General features: G+C 37.9%; 1 protein-coding gene across 47 annotated transcripts in view; it reads right to left on the reverse strand.

The window, feature by feature from the left end:
* The window catches only part of RIMS1 (regulating synaptic membrane exocytosis 1), a 335,801-nt gene that overhangs the window by 61,038 nt on the left and 254,261 nt on the right, over positions 1-20,502 (reverse strand). For 36 of the 47 annotated variants that reach the window (XM_056342347.1, XM_056342344.1, XM_056342365.1 and 33 more), the window contains 2 exons: positions 20,078-20,190; positions 10,556-10,722 (listed from right to left, as the gene is read on the reverse strand). The exons of 10 other annotated variants lie outside the window; for them this stretch is intronic. In XM_056342347.1, the coding sequence (XP_056198322.1) occupies positions 10,556-10,722; positions 20,078-20,190 (280 nt within the window). Of the gene's footprint in view, positions 1-10,555; positions 10,723-20,077; positions 20,191-20,502 lie in introns of those variants that run through there. One more of the 47 variants, XR_008822449.1, reaches the window with a different exon arrangement.

The raw sequence follows: 20,502 nt of genomic DNA on the forward strand, positions 1-20,502 counted from the left end.
AATAATGAAAAGATTTTATATTTGGGTTTTTTCTATGAGTGAAGAACCTTAACTACACCCTGTACATTGTGGCACAGATTCAATATACAGATTTTCATTACTTCTGTAATTAACATGAAATGAGTGGGTTTATTTATTTCAACACAGACTTCAGTCTCATCAAATGCACGAAAAGCCTTTGGGTATTATGTTTTCCTCGACTGTCACGCCACAAAGTTAAACTTCACTCAGCTGGCTCTGTGGTATAGTACTGCTGCATTTCAAGAGAATTAGTGAGTTGATACGGTTGGAAGAAATCCTAGTCTAAACAGAGCACGGGGGAAGGACTGAACAACTTTATTGCACATACATATATGATGGTAACAGGCAGCACTATTGCGAAGGCTGAGAAGAGGTCGTAAGACCCTTCAGACTCTCTACTCCATTCTCCCTCATCACCATAATTTGTATTAAACTAGCTCCTATGTACTATGTGGGAGGATGGAAAACCAGTAAGAGAAAATCTATTTCCAATCCAGAGAGCGCTCTCTGGCTACATCTCTCCTTGACAGATCTTCTGCAGATCAATGCTGCTGTTTGCCTTCAATGAGATGGCAAACCTCCAGTTACTTCATCTGGCCCCACACTAAAGGCACTGAGCATTTTATGTAAGAGATCAGTATAATAAGCCGCATGAAATGAAACTCTGAAAAAAGGGATCTACGCGCACAAACAGTGCCACATAAGAGGGAGCTACAAGCACAGAAAAGCAGCCAGTGAGCACTCACCATTTCCCAGTGAATTCCAAGCAAAATGTCTCTGGGCAGGTCTAGAAGCTGGGAAGGGAGAGGTCTTATTTAAGTGACTGGGAGCCTTTGCCTGGCTTAGAGTTTTCAAGCTCATCACCTTAAGAGCTTGAAGAGACTGGTTCCACAATAAATAACAAAAGTACAACAGCATAAGGACAGGGACCCTATCCTGTGCTAGGGAGTCTCCTACATGTACATAAAGCCAGCAGACTCCCTCTCCAGAAGTGTGAGTTTCCAGAACTGTCACAGTTAGGAAAGTCCCCAAGGGCTTTGAAAAGAAAATGTTTACATACCCTTATTTCTAGTTAGCTCTTTGCATGAGAGTACCATCAGCTGAAGGAACATTAGGTTATTTTCTCAGAGATTTGGCAGAGGGTACTTCTAATCCCTGCTGACAAACTGGAAGAATTATTGGAGTTGGGCAAAAACTGTGGATTGAAAAAATTGATATTGCATGATACACTTTATCTTCAGCTTCATGGTGACATTCAGACATCTACTGCAAATCTTCAGTCATGGTCAAACCCAACTTTAATATGTTCATTCCTTTTAAAAGAAATGAACAGCAGATTCATTAAGTAGCAGACAGTTTCTTTTCAGTACAAAAAAATGAGGATATTTGGAAAGTACCTCTGCAAAGTTGTATATGAAAGATATTTTGGATTAACTGGATCTTCCCTTTCAGTATTGTTAATTGACATTCCAAGGGGATAGAAAAAAGACCTAAGTTTCTCGGATTTCCTCCTGGCTGAAGTGGCAAGGCGAGCCTGCAGGAGCAGGGTGTTGAAGAGAACACTGTGCCGTGGTCCACACTGATATCGCCTAGCTCTTCATGCATGTTCCGTATCCGAGGAGAAAAGACTCTGAAGGAGATGCAGGGAACTGAGAAAACCACCCAGCTGTAACTATGCCTCCAAAGGCACAGCTGCTGACATGGTTACAGTTTTTGACCATTTTGGCCTATTGCTACATAACCAGTACAACCAAGTATTATGGTTATGAAAAAAGCAAATAGATCCTTCCACGAGTTCATTAGGGCAGAGTTAATGACACTGTGCAGGAGACCTCATCTACACTGCCGGTCATGTGAATTCAAGAAGGTTTAATTCAAACTGGAAACTGGCAGAAAAGGGCTGCTAGCATGACCAACAAAATAGAAAGGATGTAATATGTAACTGAGTAAAACAACAGCTAGTTAAACCACTATGATTGCTTACAATGAATCCCCAGAGAGTAAGCAGAAGGGAGGAGAAGCCTGTCTAAATAATATGCTAATAGTGGCACCGGGACAAATGTGAACAATGTGTTTAAACTCCCTGTGAATAGGTTTACCTTGTAACTGAAAGAAATTTCCAGAGCATCAAAGAAATTCGATTTGGAAGACCTTCTGAAATCAGTGGGTGCAAAAGCAACCAATTAGGTTGAAGATGGATGCCGAAAATACATTGTTGATTCAGTTCTTTGTAATAGCAGAGGCTACATTCAGTGACTCCAGAGAGGTCCCTTCCAGTCCTGTTTTCTTATAGAGAGGACAGACAACACCTACTACAAAACAGGTCTGAATTACGACCAAATCCTTCTGTATGTGTCATAAATATAGCTGAGGTTTAATGAAATAACATTCCTGAAATCTGATTATGTCCAGTCTGTTTAGGTATCTGTTAAAGAAAAGCCTGAGGATTGGTCACTACAAGCTCATTTATCAGCTCAAAGTGGTTGATTACTGTTTTACCAGGTTGTCACAATGAGCCAGAAGCAAGCTGTATGTTTTAATCATACTCACATGATACCAAGTAGCGTGGTCAATTTTAGAGATTGATATAAAAAGGATGATCACTTCCTAGTAACATTAACATATTGTCTCAACAGACAGGAAAACCAATATTCATTCTCCAAGTGTGATGATGATTTGGTAGCAGCAGAATGGAAGGCAGGGTCCTCTGACAAAGGGTCATTTGCATTTTTGAAGTACATACATATAAAGTTTGTGCATGCACACTCAGAGAAGTAAAACCAAAATCACAAGGTTGAGAAGCAGTCTCCTAAACTGGTTAAGAATCAAGAGTGTTGCGCATGCATGTGTGTGCATGTGTGGAATAAGATCTGAACCTGAAAGAAACTGTAACGAAACCCTGAGGAAAGGATGGACGATAAAATCTAACATGCTCTGGTTACAGAGGATTGCCTCTGATTATGCAACTTTAGTATGCACATGAGTGAGGTAAAAGGTCAGCACATGATATGAAAATGGGAGAAAGATTTCAGGAGTTAAATACAGATGAAACAGTTTTTCATTCCTGTTACCTGTTTTTTCACACTACTTAACTGTCACCTGCTTTGCATTCTGTAACTAAATATTTTACTTTCATTTAGGTTCAGTCCCAATCTGAGTTGAATTAGAAGTAATTTCCAGATACAGCATATTCACCTACCCAATACATTATTCACAAAATCACAGAATAGTTGAGGTTGGAGGACATCTTTGGAGATTGTTTAGTCCAACCCTCCTGCAAAGCTGATTTCCAGCTGTGAACTCCCACTGTGTAATGGTACATGGAGTTATTTTTCCCCAGATGCAAGATTCTGCATTTCCCTTGTTGAACTTCATGAGGTTCCTATTGGCCCATTTCTCCATCTGGTTGAGGTTCCTCTAAATAGTGTCACACCTACCTAGTCTATCAACTATTCCTGTCAGTTTTCTGTTGTCTGCAAACCTGCTGAGGGTGCACTCTGTCTCATCATTCCAGTCACTAATGAAGATGTTAAACAGTACTGACACAATATTGACCACAGACATACATCCCTAGTGACTTGCCTTCAGCTGAACTTTGTGCCCCAGATCACATCCCTCTGAGCCTGCTGTTAGCCAGTTTCTGATCTGCCTCACTGTTCACTTACCTAGGCTGTATATCCCCAGTTTCTCTATCAGGATGTTTCAGAAGACAGTGCTGAAAGCCTTACCAAAGACAAGACAGAGAACATCTGCTGTTCTCCTCTCATCCACCAAGCCAGTGAAGTAGTGAAAGAATGCTACCGGTTGGTGAGGCCTGACTTCCCCTTTGAAAATTCAGGCTGACTATTTACAGTCACCCCCTTATTCTGTGTGTTTGGAAATGGTTTCTGGGATTATTTGCTTCATCAGCTTCCCAGGGATTGACCTGAGGCTGACAGGCCTATAGTTCCCCAGATCCCACTTGCCCTTCTTGAAGATAGACAGTGACAACTGCTTTCTTCGTCTTCAAGAACATCCTCTGATTGTCATCATGCTCCAAAGATTATCAAGTGGCCTTGCAATGACATTGGTCAGTACCAGCTCCTTTAGTACTCACGGGTCCATCTTGCCACGTGTCAATGACTTGTACACATATAGCTTGTCTAAATATTCCCTGATCTGATCATCCTCTCCTGAGTCCTTGCTCCAGACTTTCCCTCTGATCATCAGTGCAGTACAGAAATCTCCTGGATTGCTTGTGCCCTACTGCATTGCTCAACCAGCAGATATCAGGATGGCTTAAGTTTCCCATGAAAACCAGAGCCTGTGAATATGAATCTGTCAGTTGGAAGAAGGTTTCATCTACTACTTCCTCCTGATCAGGAAGTCCATAGCAGACACCCACAACATCATGACAGTGGTTGGCCCTCTAATCCTGACCCATAAAATCTCTGCTGGTTCATCATCCACCTCTAGGCAGAGCTCCCTGCATACTCTGCTCTCTCACAAGAAGGGCAACAACCCTTCCTTGCCTTTCTGTCCTGTGTTTCCATGGACTACAGGACTCCAGTCATGTGTCCTATCCCACCATATCTCTGTGATCATGATGAGATCATAGCCCTGCAGCTGCCTAGCACACCTCTAATTCCTCTTGTTTGTTCCCCATGCATTAGAGCACAGGCCATTCAGAGAGCCAACCCACTTGGGCTGATCTCCGATAAAAGATATGTGAGCTTCCCCCAGATGTTCTCCACTCAAGCACATCTTTATTCATGTGCATACACGTGGGGTGGGCTCCTTCCTGCCTTGTTTTGTTGACTGTGAGGTCCTGCCTGTCTCCATCACCCTTCACCATTTGTTTATCATCCCATCAACCCCTTCCTCACTTGATCATGTGTTGACATTTCACTCCTCCATCATTCCTGTTTCTAGCTCAAGTGTACTAGCACTGAAGTTCTAGTGTAATGGAAGAACAACAGCTACCAGCAAGTTGTAAATGCTGTTCTGGAAATTGGGGATAAAAAGGTGTATTAGCTAGAGTCGACAGTACGAACCAAAAAAAGCTATTTTCCTCCAGTACTGTACTGAAAACATACCTGAATCCCAACAAGCGTGAGTTTGTGATACAAGCCATTTAGTGGTATGGTACATGTGAAATAATTTAGGACTGGTTTAAGTCTACTGTTATAACCCATTATATTATCCTCTTTCTTTGATAAGGTCATTTAAAATATTTTAATTAAACTTAAGCTTTCAATTAAGCAAAGCACGTAAAACCAGATCAAAATATGACACGCATCACACCTTCATTAAGAGACTAAATATAATTCTTAATAAAGATGTGATTTTCAAATTTAAAATGAGGAATAACAGTGGTATTCCTAACGTAGGGGCAATTTGAAGTCCAGATACACCTTAAAAGCAGTTATATAATTTTTCATATATTTAGCAGATCTTGTTCAATCAGATTTAAGTGAAATACCTTATGGTAGTCAACCTGCTAAATCCTCCAAAACAGAAGCCTCTGGCTCACCTTTACCGAGCATGACAGTTCCCTACCTGACATCACCAAGAAGTCCAGGTATCTTTGCATATTCAGGCCCGTAATGAAAAAATGATGCAATGAAATCACAGGGCATAATTTTAAATGAAGCGATCAAATGACCTTCTTTGTCTGACCAAGCCCATTTGGTGCTGATTAATCATCATGTATTTTACATGGAGTTTTAGTTATCAATCACTTGCATTAAACCAAGAAAAATTTCCTTCTGCTTCATTTAGGATATGAGAAATGTTCCTGAATTATATACAGTAACATCTGTAGCATACACAGGTATAAAGTATTGCTTAACTGTATTACGAACGCATAAAGACCATGGCTGATGGAAGCAAACCTCCATAAAGAAGGACTGGTGATCTGACTTCAGTCATGAAAAACTCACCAACTCCAAATGCTGTGGCAGACCAAATTCACAGTCTGATTCTGATTCAAGTCAAAAGCGCCAGAATATTTTGTTCCCTGAACAAAAATTCCTGATATTTCCCTGCACTTCCACTAGAGAGCACGGCAGTCAACCAGACTTCCCAGAATGGTAACAGGAAAGATGTCTGGAATAATTTCATATGCAGACTAGTTTATCCATGCATAGCCATTTTTTTTATAACATTCCCCTGAAAATGCTAAACCAATTAGAAATGAAGAAGCTATTTTATATACTTATATTTAAAACTTGCATCAATCATAATTCCCTCTTGCAACCTACGAGAAGTATTAATCAACAAAATCTCCAGACTGAAGATTAACTAACAGCATTTCCCAAGCATGCTATGTCACAGCTTTCTGAAAAGTAATTCAATTACAAATATGTTGTAGGAATGAAATCAGTGTCTTGTTGTTGATTAAAGGAAAGGGAAGATTTGCTTTCATTCGCTCTATGTTACGAACTTCTTCAACAAGCTCAAGTTTCCTAATACTACAAAAATTCGGATTTGGGAGTTTTGTCCCAAATAATAGCTAGAGTGTTATCTAGCTGTTCAAATAAGATGCGCGGTATTTCTGTGTTATTTTGCATCATCTGGTTTTATCCTTGCTGTTCAGATGTTTCATTCTATAAATGCTGTACATCATTAAAAGCACAGTGTAGTTTGAGTAATGTAACTGAAAGAGTTACTCACCAAAATGAAAAACTGTCAACACCCTCCCCCCCCCCCCCCCCCGAATTGTTCTACACTTATAGCTAGTACCCACAGACTTTAAAGCCACAAGAAAAACATATGTTCTTCCAGGTTTAACTATTTCTAAACATAGGATAATATAGAATACATTGTCTGAAACTACAGAATCTCAAATCTTCAAAACTGAGGGAAAAGAGAGAGAGATCGATTCTGCCTGGAATGATGGGGCAAAAGGCATTAGCTAGATTTTTAAAGGCTCTTTCCCAAATCTCCATAAGGATTTGGGAGGAAAGGTCAGGAAGCTTTGTGCTGGCAGAACTGGTGGTGAAGTTAGTGGATATAAACCACACTCACTGTGACTGAAACCTTGGTCCTTCTGATATTTAATGATATATTGTATAAAACTACAACAAAAGTTTGCCTTCTTAATAACAGCCCTAAAGAGGACAGTATCTTATATTTTCATATCTCTAGAATCTTAATTATATCAGTTTTCAGAGATGCATTAATATGAGGGATGATGGGGTTATACTGCCTAACAACATTAACGGAAACTACTGCTTTCTTAAGCTGGCACACTTCATGTTCAGAAATTTCACATCACATCTCTTAATATGAGTAACTAACCAGTGTTTTTTAGCTCATGCAGATATGTTAGAGGAGCACAGTTTCACTTCAGGTTACTCTTCTAAACCCTGGAGTACTCTCCAGTCACAGTTTTCTATTTAGTTTAATTAACTCAGCTTGCTGGTCAACTGCCTGAGGATTCATTTTTCTCTATTCCATGGAGAAAGAGATGGGATCATCCTTTCCAAGGGTGATGCCAACTAGGAATCTTGCTTGTGTATTCTGGATTTGTCTATTTTTCTTCTAGATACAAAAGGCACCTATAAACACTACTGAATGACTTCGTTTAATGAGATAGCTAAAGCTGGACCACCTCATTTGAGTTTCTATATGTTTACTAGGCTCTTCATACTTCTCATGTAAAGAAGATATCTGGAGAACAAAAGTAGGTGCATAAAAAAGGCAGTTCAACAAACTTTGTCTTTAAACTTAACACTACACTCACACGCTTCCCATGGCCACTGGGCTGACAAACTGTCAAATGAAGATGATGGTGGATATGTGGTTTTAGCAAGACAGAAGACAGGAAGTAAAAAAAATTGCTCTTTTCCTTGCCCTTCCTGCTCAATAATCCAATCCCAACCCATCCCATCCCATCTTGCTTGATATATGTTAACATCAGGTTCCTTGGAGGGAAAAAATAAAATTTAAACTTCAAATTACTAAACAAATTTGAATTTCAGATTTCTAATTCCTTGAACTTAAAAAACATCAGTAATTAAGAGAAAGAATAAATTTCACTTAACTTCAGATGTCTAAAATCAAAGCAACAATCTAAACTATTCATCTAGGTTCCTTCAACAACTAATGTAGAAAAGGGCAATTCACCTGTCTTTGAGATCTATGAACCATCCAAGATAATAAGTATTTTCTTCTTTTTAATGATTTAGAGAAGTTAGAGAAATAATGTAACAACACCCTAATTTTTATGTGAATTCCACTGAAGATAAGTAGTTTTTAAGGCTAGTGTTAAAAAGCATGAATTTCAGTCTGAAAAAAATTGTTCATAATACAATCAACCCTTTCCCTAAATTAACTCTTCATTCCCATGTAGTAAGTAAGCTACATAAAGAATTGTCTAAAGACTATGTGACAGAGGCTACCAGTACAGACAGAGGAGGGCAGGAAGCTGGCTTTGGCTCAGATCATCATCAAAATGCCTTCTCCTTTTCTCCAACACCAACTTCCTTACATTCTGACCTTTCTTGATATTTGATTCCCATGATACAACATTTTTTCAGGTCTCTAAAGACTTTGATGTTTTCACAGCAATGACAAGCAATCATTCAAAGATAAGCGTGGACAACTGGAATGGAAAATTTTGAACAGTGGACATTAAACTGCTGGATACAATGTTTTCCAACATAACATAAAATTATTTTAAATTTTACTCCACTACATTTAGTTGTTGAAATAGGCTAATTGCAAAGATAGTATATTAAGCAAGTCCCATTTATTTCAACAGGTCTTTCAGGGGAGCAAAACCACTGCCAGCTTAGAAGAAAAATAATGAACGTTACAAGTAATTTATGAATCTGTTAATTTCTTCCTCATATTTCTACTTAATGAGCTGCACTGTATATGATTACTATACATTTTCTTCACTATGGAAGTACTACCTTAATTTAGAGAAAATTAAAGCAGGTGTCTAATCTCTGAGGTATGGATTCTGTGGACAGTATCAAAAAGGGAAAGCATCTGAATTCTACCTACATCTCACTTTAGGGGTCTAGAGTGAAGCTGAACTGGAGCTCCCATTGCAGACGCTTGGTTTTGTACATGAGGTTGGGTAATCCTGTACCCAAAGTGCTCCGCTACTCATTGAAATGGAAGAGGTTGAATGAGAGCAAGGATTTGACCATAGGATTCCCCCTTTCCAGCCTCACATGAGGTTACTGGTTCTCCTGTGTCTGACATTTGTGATCAGACGTTCTGACCCAAGGAACATTTCTGATAAAATCTGTTCAACACAGAAATATTTAATGGGAAAAAAAATCCTGTTTCGTTCAACCTGTCAAAGATACTGTGACAAGGCCTAGTTGACAAAAATCAATGTCTAGAAAATACAGGTATTTTGGCATGACTAAAGCCCTCTGTAAGAGACAAATACTGAAAAGCTAGGACACAATGAAATGCAGTATTTAAACACATGAACTGAAATAACTTTAAACACTTGAATAACTTTAAATACATTTACAGTTCCACTGCAGTGTTCTGCTGGATTGTAGATTACTGCAGCTGTCAGGTTATAATTTCACCAATCTGAAACATGACTTTGAATACCCCGTGAACTTTCCTTAACAAAAAAATGAGGTGGAAGTAGTTTATACATAGAGACCAGTTTCTGAGTTTGCTTAAGATCCCTTCCCATTGGACTAATAGATCAATAAGCCTACAGCTGAACTTCTTGGATAGTGAATCTGTCTAGAAGTGTTCTGAAGCACTTATATGACGCCATCCAGACTCTTATCAGACTGATTTCCTCCATGGAGATAATTTTATTTTTTTTTAATAGTTCCTGATTCTGCTTGTGTCTTATAACGCTTAAACTCAAATTTCTGAGGATTCAGACATTGGTAGATATAATCATAGACTAGCAAGCCAATCCTACAGCCATTATAGCCAGTGGGAGTTTTGCCGTTATGTTAAATGAAGACAGGAACCAACCTGCGTATCTAAAAAAGCACTAAATGAAGAAGAGATTAGTATCAGGGATGAAAGATATATTTGATTAATGATAAAGTAAATGAATTAAACTACTTCTGAACCAGAGATATCAAAATTATTATATAAATACTTGTTTCAAATCTAGTCATTTATCATATGCATGAAAACAGCAAAATAAAAGCAGGTAGGTAGCGAGATAAATACATAGATTGAAAGCAAGAAAACCAGCACTTTTATGAAAGCAAATTCTTTAGATAAAAATACCTAGTAATATTTATGCTGTAATACCTTCTTGGCATATAGATTACACTGATTCATAGTCAGCAATGAGATGATAGTGTGTGCTCAAGTTCCACTTGCCACAGATACATTAATCTGTCATTTCCTCATGGGAAGTCTGCTTTCTGTTTTAGATGCACAACTGTAAAGATACTGTCATCTTAGGCTAGCAACGGAAGACAGTTTATATATGCATAATTGTAAATTCTTATGTCGTGTTCATCTAATTTCGATAATTTCTGGCCATATTTTGGCACTAAACAAAAGAGGGGTGTGTGATACCATTGAAGCTGCTCTGAGAACTCACCTGATTCTGCCCCGAGGGCGTTCAGATTGCTCTGACATAAAACTTGTGCTGCTGAGGCGTGAGGCACTGCTGGTTCGGGAAATGGCTGACACATCACTGACATCACTATCTGATGATTTGGCAGAGACGTTATCACAACTTCTGTACTGATCTGTTTGTATGTTATACTAGAGATCAAGAAAAGAAAGGGTGAGGAGTCTTATCAAAACATCACACACATACTGAGACAACAAATGACCTAAGTATGACAATTCTCTCTAAATGCTTTTAGGTCTAACAAAACTGTAAGAAATTCAGAGAAACACCTATCTTAAATAATAACTTAATGCCTAGTGAAGAAATCAAACATGATATTTATGGACTAAATAAGACACTTTAAAACAAATTACAGCATTGGAATTGAAATAGGCTGCTGGTTCTTTAGTACACTGGAACTATAATGAAATGTTTATGCAGTGGGCAGACATCTTCACAAGCATATGCATGCCATCTCTTTGGCTACAGATCCTTTATTCAGTTTTTCAAATATTAAAAAATAACCTATGAAAGACCTATACAGAGTTAGTTTGGAACAGAAGAACTGCATATGAGTCTGAATAAAATGTAATTCTACATGAAGCTGACACTGGGGATTGATTTTAATGCCTGAGTTCCATTAGAAAAGGAAAAAAGTACATTTTCTACCTCAAAATATCTCTCTGTATCATGATACTAGTCAGGCAGAAAGCTAACTCAGCCAAAATCGTATTTGTTTTCACACAGATCAGTTCCCTGATCTAGTAGCTTTTACATGTGCAAACACAGGAGAACTAGCAGAAGACCCAGTAGGAGGAACACGTGGACAAGGGCAGAAGTTATTTCCCTTTTTCTAACTGCAGAAGCTTTGATTAGTTAAAACCAAGTGTGACACCACACCGCCTATTACATCATACTCTGATTACTCACATCATCAGTCAGACATACCTAAAAGGAAGCTTCAATCCTAGCAATGTCACACTTACCTAAATCTTCAGTCACACAGATGAGAGGATCAAATCATTGTCAGGTTCACAAAACTAAACTCCACTGTCATTAGGCAGCAAGGTACCCTTGGCTGGGAAGTCACTAAAACAGTGGCATACTTCCCAGGGCATGTTATGGGAAAACCACTAACACATGGGAAGACTAGGCAGTTTTTGACATGACACTCTAGGGAGTTCATTTTCTGGATCTGTCCTCTATAAAATTGCAAGTCATAAAAGTTTATTTATGAATTATACACAAAGCTGTGACAGTCTGAATATCCCCAGCTCAACTAGGCACTGGGTTGCAGGCTGAGTCAATCAGCAAATGTCATGTCTCAATTTCAAAAGCCTGGTGAACACATGCTTGGGTTTGTATAGACGAACGTGTCAGGCCTCCTGTCTTCAAGCCAGGTTTATCTCCTCTTGCTCTGGTCCCTTTCAGCAACTATGTTTGAGGTCTCCACAGCACACTTGGAAAAACAACTAAGATAAGATGAGGAAGTTAATGGGAGCAGAGAAGGGGAGGGAATAAAGATGATACTAAGCTCTGACTGTAAATACAGAAATCTGTAGGAGAAATAGAGGTTATACAGATTTAGCGTCTCAATGTGTGTTTCAGGGCTACTCACAGCTCCTGGATGGCATAAGCCAAAATTAAAAACACAAATCAAAGTATGAATAAAAACCTGGAGGTTTGACCTAAGGAGCATGCACCGAGGAAACTCTCAGCAATACCCTGTGAGGGGCTTGCACTGGCTGGCTGAATTAACCATTTGTGGAGAAAGCTCTGGTTTACTAAAGGTAAATTTTCAGCTTCAAATACTAAATGAAACTGCAGATGATTTCAGAATAGCTTGGAGCATGATGACTTCGAGCTCAAACACCATGTCTAACAGGGACTGACATGGAAACAGATGCATGGGAACTCTGGTTTAATGAAGTGGGTAACACAGAGGACTGAAGTTGTCTAATATTTTAAAATATTTTCAACTACAGCGAGGATTTATTTGGAGATTCTCCTTCCAAGTGACTTGGCGTGACTTCTCAGAATATAAATGACCAACGGGGTTAAGGTGAGACTATGATGACATGGTTATTCAGATCACCTTTTTGGAAATGGCTTGTACAGTCTGTTAAATAATTTTGCTGATTGCTCTATTTCAGACTGTAAAACAAACCTCTCTGAAATGGAAACACAAAGCACTCTAATTCTTATCAGCTCTATTTCATACTAATGGAATATTTAAACTTCTTTAGATGACACATTTTTCTTCTAAAGCCTAAGAAAAAAAAAACAAAGGAAGAATACAATCTATGAAAACTTTTTACTTAGGCTAAAGATAAATGTTCAGAGGCTGGAAAACTGAATGGTTATTTTTTTCCAGTTTAAGTTAAACTGCCCCATTCCTGAGCCAGCCTTGATATTTTATGCAAAATTCCCACAGAATTCCTAATGAATCCCTTAAGCTTTCCCAAAACGAAGCATCTAAAAAATATGAAAAGCATTCTGGCTTTCCACTGAGCTAAACAGAATTGCAATTACAAAAGAAATCATGGTCCTATTAAATAATAAAATTTCTCTTGACTTCAGTGAATAGGAATTACACTCTTCCTATATATTTAAACTATATCCAAAACCAACTCCTCCACAGGTGAGGTTTTAAAAATACTTTGTTTAAAACATACATAACCATGCAATCTCTCTCAAATATATGGGGTTTTGTATGTGTAATAGAGTGTCTCAGAAATATCTCTGTGTTCTATTTGTACTTGCTGAAGACAATCTGACTTCCCTCCTCCGTCATTATGATGTCTAGCTAGTTTTCTTCCTCGCCAAAAAGTCCTAATTATCTTTGTGGCCTTTGGTTTGAGAGTACGTACAGTGAATCTGGAATGGTAGAAGATTCATGTGGTCCCTGAGCCCGCTGGAGAAGGCTGACACAATCTGAGCTTTCCCATCAAGGGAAGCATCAAGGCCAGATGTGGTGACTTCCTTTATCCTGCTGGAAGCCCTTCTTCTTCTTAAGTGTTGAGGGAGGTATAGGCTGCTGGCCTTTGTCCCAAGCCACAGCTGAATCTGGCTGTTTGTCTAGCAGTCAATTTATTATTCAAGCAAAATAACAAAAGTTGAACACAGGGGACTATATATGTCATGTGTTGCAGCTGAAGACCCTCTGTTTCACTTGTACTGAATTTGCTCTACCTTACATGGACTGGGAAAGATGGGGAGGAGAAAAAGAGATAGCATCAAGCATGATTGTCCAGCTTAGTGGTTAGGATACTGGGAGAGAAGTCACAAGTCCCAGGCTGTATATCAGTGACTGTTTAGGGACTCAGCCTCACTGAACGCTGAACGGTCTTCAGCCCAAGTATCATCCCCCTGTGAGTGGGGGCTATGTACATATCCTCACTCTGTCTTGCTTCCTATAGTCCAGCAGTTTGTACAAAATGAAACTGCTTTGTAATTATCAGACTGGATTTCATATGTCGGTAAACAGAGGATTTTATGATGTGCTGGGACACAAATTAAAAATCCCTGAATCTATGTCTTCTACTTGCCTTGGTACTGCAATCACAGAGCTACTGCATGAAACATGGAGTATCCCCTCCCAAATGAGATTTTCATGGCATGGTTGAGCTTTCACTACCACTTTATACTATATGTCAGTGCTGTGATTCTGGAGAAATTGAAACCCCTTCCCTTCACAGAAGTAAAGTTTAGCACAAAAAGTGGTGATGCTGAAAGTTAATGCTGAGTGCTACAGCATTTACATTTTACTACTACTTCTGGATTTAGCTCTTCCTTCCTATAGCTGCTGCTTCTACTGAATTCACTGTCCTCTACAGGAAGCATACAACTTTTTCTGTTTATTCCCTACCTACCCCTTTTCAGTTCAGTCTGATAATCAGTCATCTCAGCTAACAGATGAACAAAATTAAAACAATTTTGAAGTTAACCCTTTTTTCCCCCTCAAATACAGACAGAAGTACAAAGCAGTGATCATTCAAAGAAGAGTATTTTACTGATGCAACACACCTGAACTTACCATTCAGAAGAAAAATGTCAGGGGCTAAGATCTGCTTATTTGGTATCTGCATTGAAGTACTGCCTGCAGGTTTCCAGCTGGGCTCAAAAGTAACATGATGCAGTCCTGCTCATCTAGAAAACTACTGCTCTTCATAACTCTGCATTTGTAATAAAATTTCCTGTCTTTTTATATTTAAATATTATGTAATTTTGAAGCTTCAAAATAAACTGAATTTTCAGTGCAATCACTTCTCTTTCATACATTTTTCAGAGTTAAAGCTTATGTAACATTTCTATTGGGAGAGTTGCTGATGTTTGCAGTAACTTTAATAGCAATTACTAAAAGCAGGTCTGTCTTTTTAAGCATTAATAGCAACTAGCTTCAAATTCCCAAACTATTTGCACTGTCTGCTTCTGCATTACAAAGACAGAAGTTTTCTTCAGTATAACTAGATGAAATACAAACAGCTGAAATGCAGTTGTTCCATTCACTTTGCTATCTGTGGAGTTGCTGCTTGTTCTATGCCAGCAAAAGGAGAAAAAAAGGGCTATGATGAACTGCAGATGTGTTACATCCATGGAAAGAACATAGACATAAACCAAGAGTGCACTTCATGAACACTTTTACAGTTCCTCCATGACTAACAATAGTCCCAATTCTACTGATCATAAGGCACTTAATAGTCCATTACAATTATATTATCTTCCATATTAATAAGTATTTATATTTCTAGATTGATCTCCCCAAACCATGAAGAATACAATATTTCAGAGCTCTGGAAAATGAAGGAGTTTGACTACAAAAAAAGTCTCAGGTGACTAACCTCTGAAATATGTGCCTAATTAAATGCTTAAAATGAGGAAATTAAATGAGAAATTTAAGCGGGGATGATCACCTGATGCTCCAGAGTCCAGTAAGCACCAGCGATTCTAAGTAACTTTTCCTGTAACTGTATCCAACTCAACTACTGTGACCACCCAAGTTTCTAACAGAGAACAGTAAAATGAGCAAGTCAAACCATGGGAAATCTGCAGTGAAGTCCGTAAGTCAAATAAATGAATCTAATCGAATTTTGTGAAAACCTACCAGTACTAGAGTGACTTCTGTATCTCTATGATAGTAAATATTTTTTTCTTGAAGGTGGATGAAGGGGGATCATCACATCGATGTCCAAGAGCATTTTCTATACGTAGTCATGCCTTACCCAGCATCTCATGAAACTTAACATAATAAGCCTCCTATCTTCCCAAACCTCCTACCCAGCCCTTCCTTACAGACATTAATTATCAAATTAAATCTATAGAGTGCCACTGAACTAATGCCATGATTACACTTTTAAGCTAAATGCTTTCCAATCACATACAGCCTTAACTGAGTCGGTAGTGTATCTAAATATAGTGTGATGTCCTTTTAAGTACGTACTACAGTGCTCTGATCTGTAACAGTCTTGAACGAACAGTCCTTCCATAAAAAAATGTGTTGCACATTCTCCGGGAAGGTGGAACAGCTGCAGCATGGTGTTTGTGTTCTGTGTATGGCATCTGGAATAAAAAACTACTGTATTTTGAATTAAAAGCCTTATTATGATATACTGTCATTTATATCTATGCAAACCCAGAATTATGCTACCAGTGTTTTGATTCTCTTAAACACTGAAACAGCACAAATACGTGCATACTAGCCACTATAGCTTTACCAATGCTGAAGAAAGAAGGCAGACAGATGTTTAAAGCTCTTCTTTAAACCTTTTTGCCAAATCCACAGAGGGTTTAGTTGTTTGGGTGGGTTTTTTTGTTTGTTTGGGGTCTTTTTTTTTTTTTTTCTCATTTAGTTTTTTAGAATTCAACTGTTTCACATAAACTATGGAGTCCTTCCACTGGAACTGAACAAAATAATGATGTGAACGCTGTGAAGGTCTCAAAACAATTAGAGTGGAACAGCCATCAAGACCTATACAAATGTTGTAGTGCAGATGGCTACCTATTCAAAATCCATTAATGGATGTTTAAAACACAGCTGTTTAAAAATGTTAACACACTAACTTGCATGGTGCAAGCTTGAAAAACTAAGCTTGCTTACTAAGACTTACTGAATGAAAGAAACTACAAAAATGGAAGAAATGCACCAGAAATGGACTGGAAATTGCCAAGGCCATGTTAGAATGCCTCTCTCAAAAAAGGGCTCGTTTCAAAACAAGCGAAAACATATTTATATTTAAGGAATTAATTTTGCATACACATAATTATTGCAAAGGAGATCCAGTCCATACCGAAGGGAAATTTTTGAAAGGTTTAGAGAATTTTATGTGTAATAAACCAAGCATATTTGCAAATGTTAAAGTAGTGGAAGAATCAAATCCATGTGAGCTGATTGCTCTGAAAAGCAGAAGGGAATATTTTCTCAATGTGCAGCACAGCATAATTTCTCTAATAAATATAAATACTTATTTTCTGAAGCAGTGGGCAAACACTGCTACTTGGCAAAGAAAGAATTAATTCTGTTGAGGAGGGACAAACTCTGATTTCAACTGCTATTTTTTTAATAGCCATTTAATATTTCTTTCTCACTATTCCAAAATGTCTATTAGACGCGAACATTTTTTCATTCTTATTTAAAATAAGTTTTGCTCCTGCAGCTTTCAAAGAATTTGTCACATATTTTAGCACCAAAAATTAGATATATCTTAAGTCCTTGATGGTTTTAGCCATCAGCTTTACTGCACCACCTGATAAGACTTACTACATTTTCATTAGAGCTGTCTAAGTCTTCATCTGTCTGCTTTATTTTCTCGACTCTTTCAGCATCTTATGAGAGTGAAGAAACACAGTAGCATAAGGTTTGCTTTACTAACATTTTAAAAGCGATTACTATCACCATAGTGATATGAAGCAAAATAGCTACGTTGATGAATTTAGTGCACTAGAATGTGCTAATAAAATTTGTTCTGAGCACTGAAAAATTGGACCATCCTACCTAAGGCTATACCATTTTCATGTAGAAAATACTTGAAAAGTTAAAGCTTTGGGGATTTGAAGTCCAGGAAAACTAATTCACTCTCCTTACTGTGGAAAGGAGTACATGCCTGTCAGAACACTGGGTACTCCAAAAGTATTTTTCTTGTAACAGTGGACAGAAAATTTGCTTCCTCAAAATTGTGGTCATACTTCTAAAAAATATTCCGAATAAAACAATTTTCAACAGAGTTCTCTCCATTTAGTACTCATTAAGCTGTGATTAAAATTCTAATTTCATTTCCACATATACTTAAAAACTAAAGACAATACTAGAAAACCCTAGGTACTAAAGGATAAGAGAAATTCATAACATTGCAGGTTGGTGTTCTCCAACAACTATTTAACCATAAATTGGCTCTACATTAACCCAGTAAAAAAAATATTGAGGAGCAAAAATAATGCTTATGATTAATATTAAAGAGAGTCAGAATTTAAAAATGTTTCATAATGAAAAAAATACAAAAATCTGAATCGATCTGTTAGCACAATCCAAATCAGAAAACTGTCCTTTAAATATGAGCAAAGGTATACACTTGGTCATCCTGGCCAAAGTCCTCAGATCGCACATTACCCTTCTCCCCTGCAAACTTTATCAAACCTGTTTTTCCTTTTTTTTTTTTTTTTTTTTTTTTTTTTTTTTTTTTAACATGTTAACTGGTTGGGAAGTACCACAGAGACACACTGTATCTCACCCCCTTGTCCTGAGTTGACTTGTGATGGTAATGGCAAACCCAATATCCAATGAGCTGTTCTATTTATACACTTTCTGGCTTCTGACAGATGATCTCACCTGGAAATTTCAGTCCCAATTGTTGGGTTTTTATAATAGCACTGATGTCCCACAATTTGGCAATTGAGGACCTAAAGCCTTGTTTCTCCTATTTCTCTCTCCTTTGAGAACTGTTCATTTAAGTTCTATGTTCACAGTGAGGTGGTCTCAAAACAGAAACATCATTATCAAAGTTGTCTCCACGTTTAACCATAACAAGATCTTGAAAAAATCTTTCAAATATGTTAGATGTTACAAGTTAGATGCCTAACTGCCTATTTACCCATTCCAAAGTAAATTTGTGGGTTTGTTTCTGCTGAGTTACTTCACTTATCCGCTATTTTAACCTGTGCCTCCAGGAGCATGCATCAATTCTGCAAAACACAGGGAAGTGACTCTGGATGGGCAGGGACAGAAAGTCTGGTGCCTGTGCTATGGCAGAAAATGCCAGGAGTGTTCTGATGTCCGCAGTGTTGGGTGCTTGACAATGTTTGTTGTTTTCTGTACGGCACCAGTTCACAAATGGAAAATCTCTCTTAAACACAGAAATAAAAATACAAGCGTCTTTGAAATGTGGCTCTTGAAGCACGAAAGTGTAAATTAATAAAAGCTGTGATTTTCTTCCAACTACTGTTATTCTGAGACATTATTTTTAATGCACACAATAGCTATGTTTGTCTTTGAATTTTTACAGTGGACTTCTACATTCATACTGCTGTCCCATGTTCATTCACTGAAAGCACGTAACTCTCAAAGACACCAGAATAGAATTGCAGGAATGCTTACCCCACAACTGAATTACTGCTGGTTTTGTCTCCCCTTTACTTTGCCTACACTGAAACCGTGCTGTATTTCTAAAAGGAAACACAGAATCTAACCATCTATTCCTCTCCTGACTTCTACAAATGTTCCCTCTTGGTTACGTGTCACAAGGCAAAATGTCTTTAGCAGGAAGTTCAGCTCCAGCCCCTTACAACTGGATTTGTAGGTGGCAGTGCAGATGTGTGAGATGTTTTCAGCACATTACTCAGAAGCCTGTACAGTTTTAAACTTACAAGGTTGTGGGATATCATTTTAGCATTATCAAGTTTAAAAAAAAAAAAAAATTCCCTCTATATAATTTCAGCTATGTAATTTCAGGTACATTGAATTATCAGAGAAAATCTTTACAGTTTTATTAGGAAAGGATATCAAAGTAATCTATGTATTTCAAGAAAGGAAATACTTTATATGTGACATTATTGGGATGCAAAAAAATTACACACATATAAGAACAGCAGCATGTGATTGGATCTAATTCTGTCCAGCTCTCTACACATCAGACAACAGCAAGAGAAGAACCAAAGCGTCAGGCCAACAAACCATGGTACTTCCATGGCCCACTTTTCCAGCTTCCAGGGGTTTGCAGGCCAGGGACTTACTAAGCTAGAGGTGACACAGCTTTGTTTAACAGCTGTTGAAGGATCTTTCTTTCCTGAACTAGTGCTGAAGCATTATGTTTTTTGCAGATTCATTTTAGATGACATCAATGACTAAGTCCAATGCACATCAGATAGGGATAAAATCAATGTTAAAGGTATTGAAGACATTTCTGTTGGACTTTATAATACAGTGTTCTTGAGGGTTATATATATACTATTTTAAATAAACAGGTTTATGTCTTCAATTTTCAAGCCAAAGTATCATTTCCATACTACTGACTTTACCTTGGTATATTGATCACGCTCATGTTCTTGACTAGAACCAGACCCTGATGTCTGATTATAACGGTGCACTTTCATTTTCATCTGTCTCGTTCGCTCCTCCACTACTAAGCTTGCTGCAAAAACACACAATGAAAATCAATTAAAAACAGTGAAAACTTTTTTTGAAAAACAAATGGTTTAGCAACAATTTTAGCTTATTTGCTTCTCAGCAAAACAATGTACAAACATGTAGAACAAGCAAGGTGTAAACACAGAACAAAGGAACACTAATGTCAAGAAATCAGCCATTTCCACTGCAAGAGTCTTTACCTGAAAATGGGCAGTCATCCCAATTTCCTATACATTATCAAGCTGGTGCAACAGATATGAAAAGAGTGAAAGAATTTAGATGATAGGCTGAATTATAAACCTCCTAGGTATTCTGG

The sequence above is a fragment of the Falco biarmicus genome, chromosome 6, assembly GCF_023638135.1.
Source record: "Falco biarmicus isolate bFalBia1 chromosome 6, bFalBia1.pri, whole genome shotgun sequence".
Classification (NCBI taxonomy): Eukaryota; Metazoa; Chordata; class Aves; order Falconiformes; family Falconidae; genus Falco; species Falco biarmicus.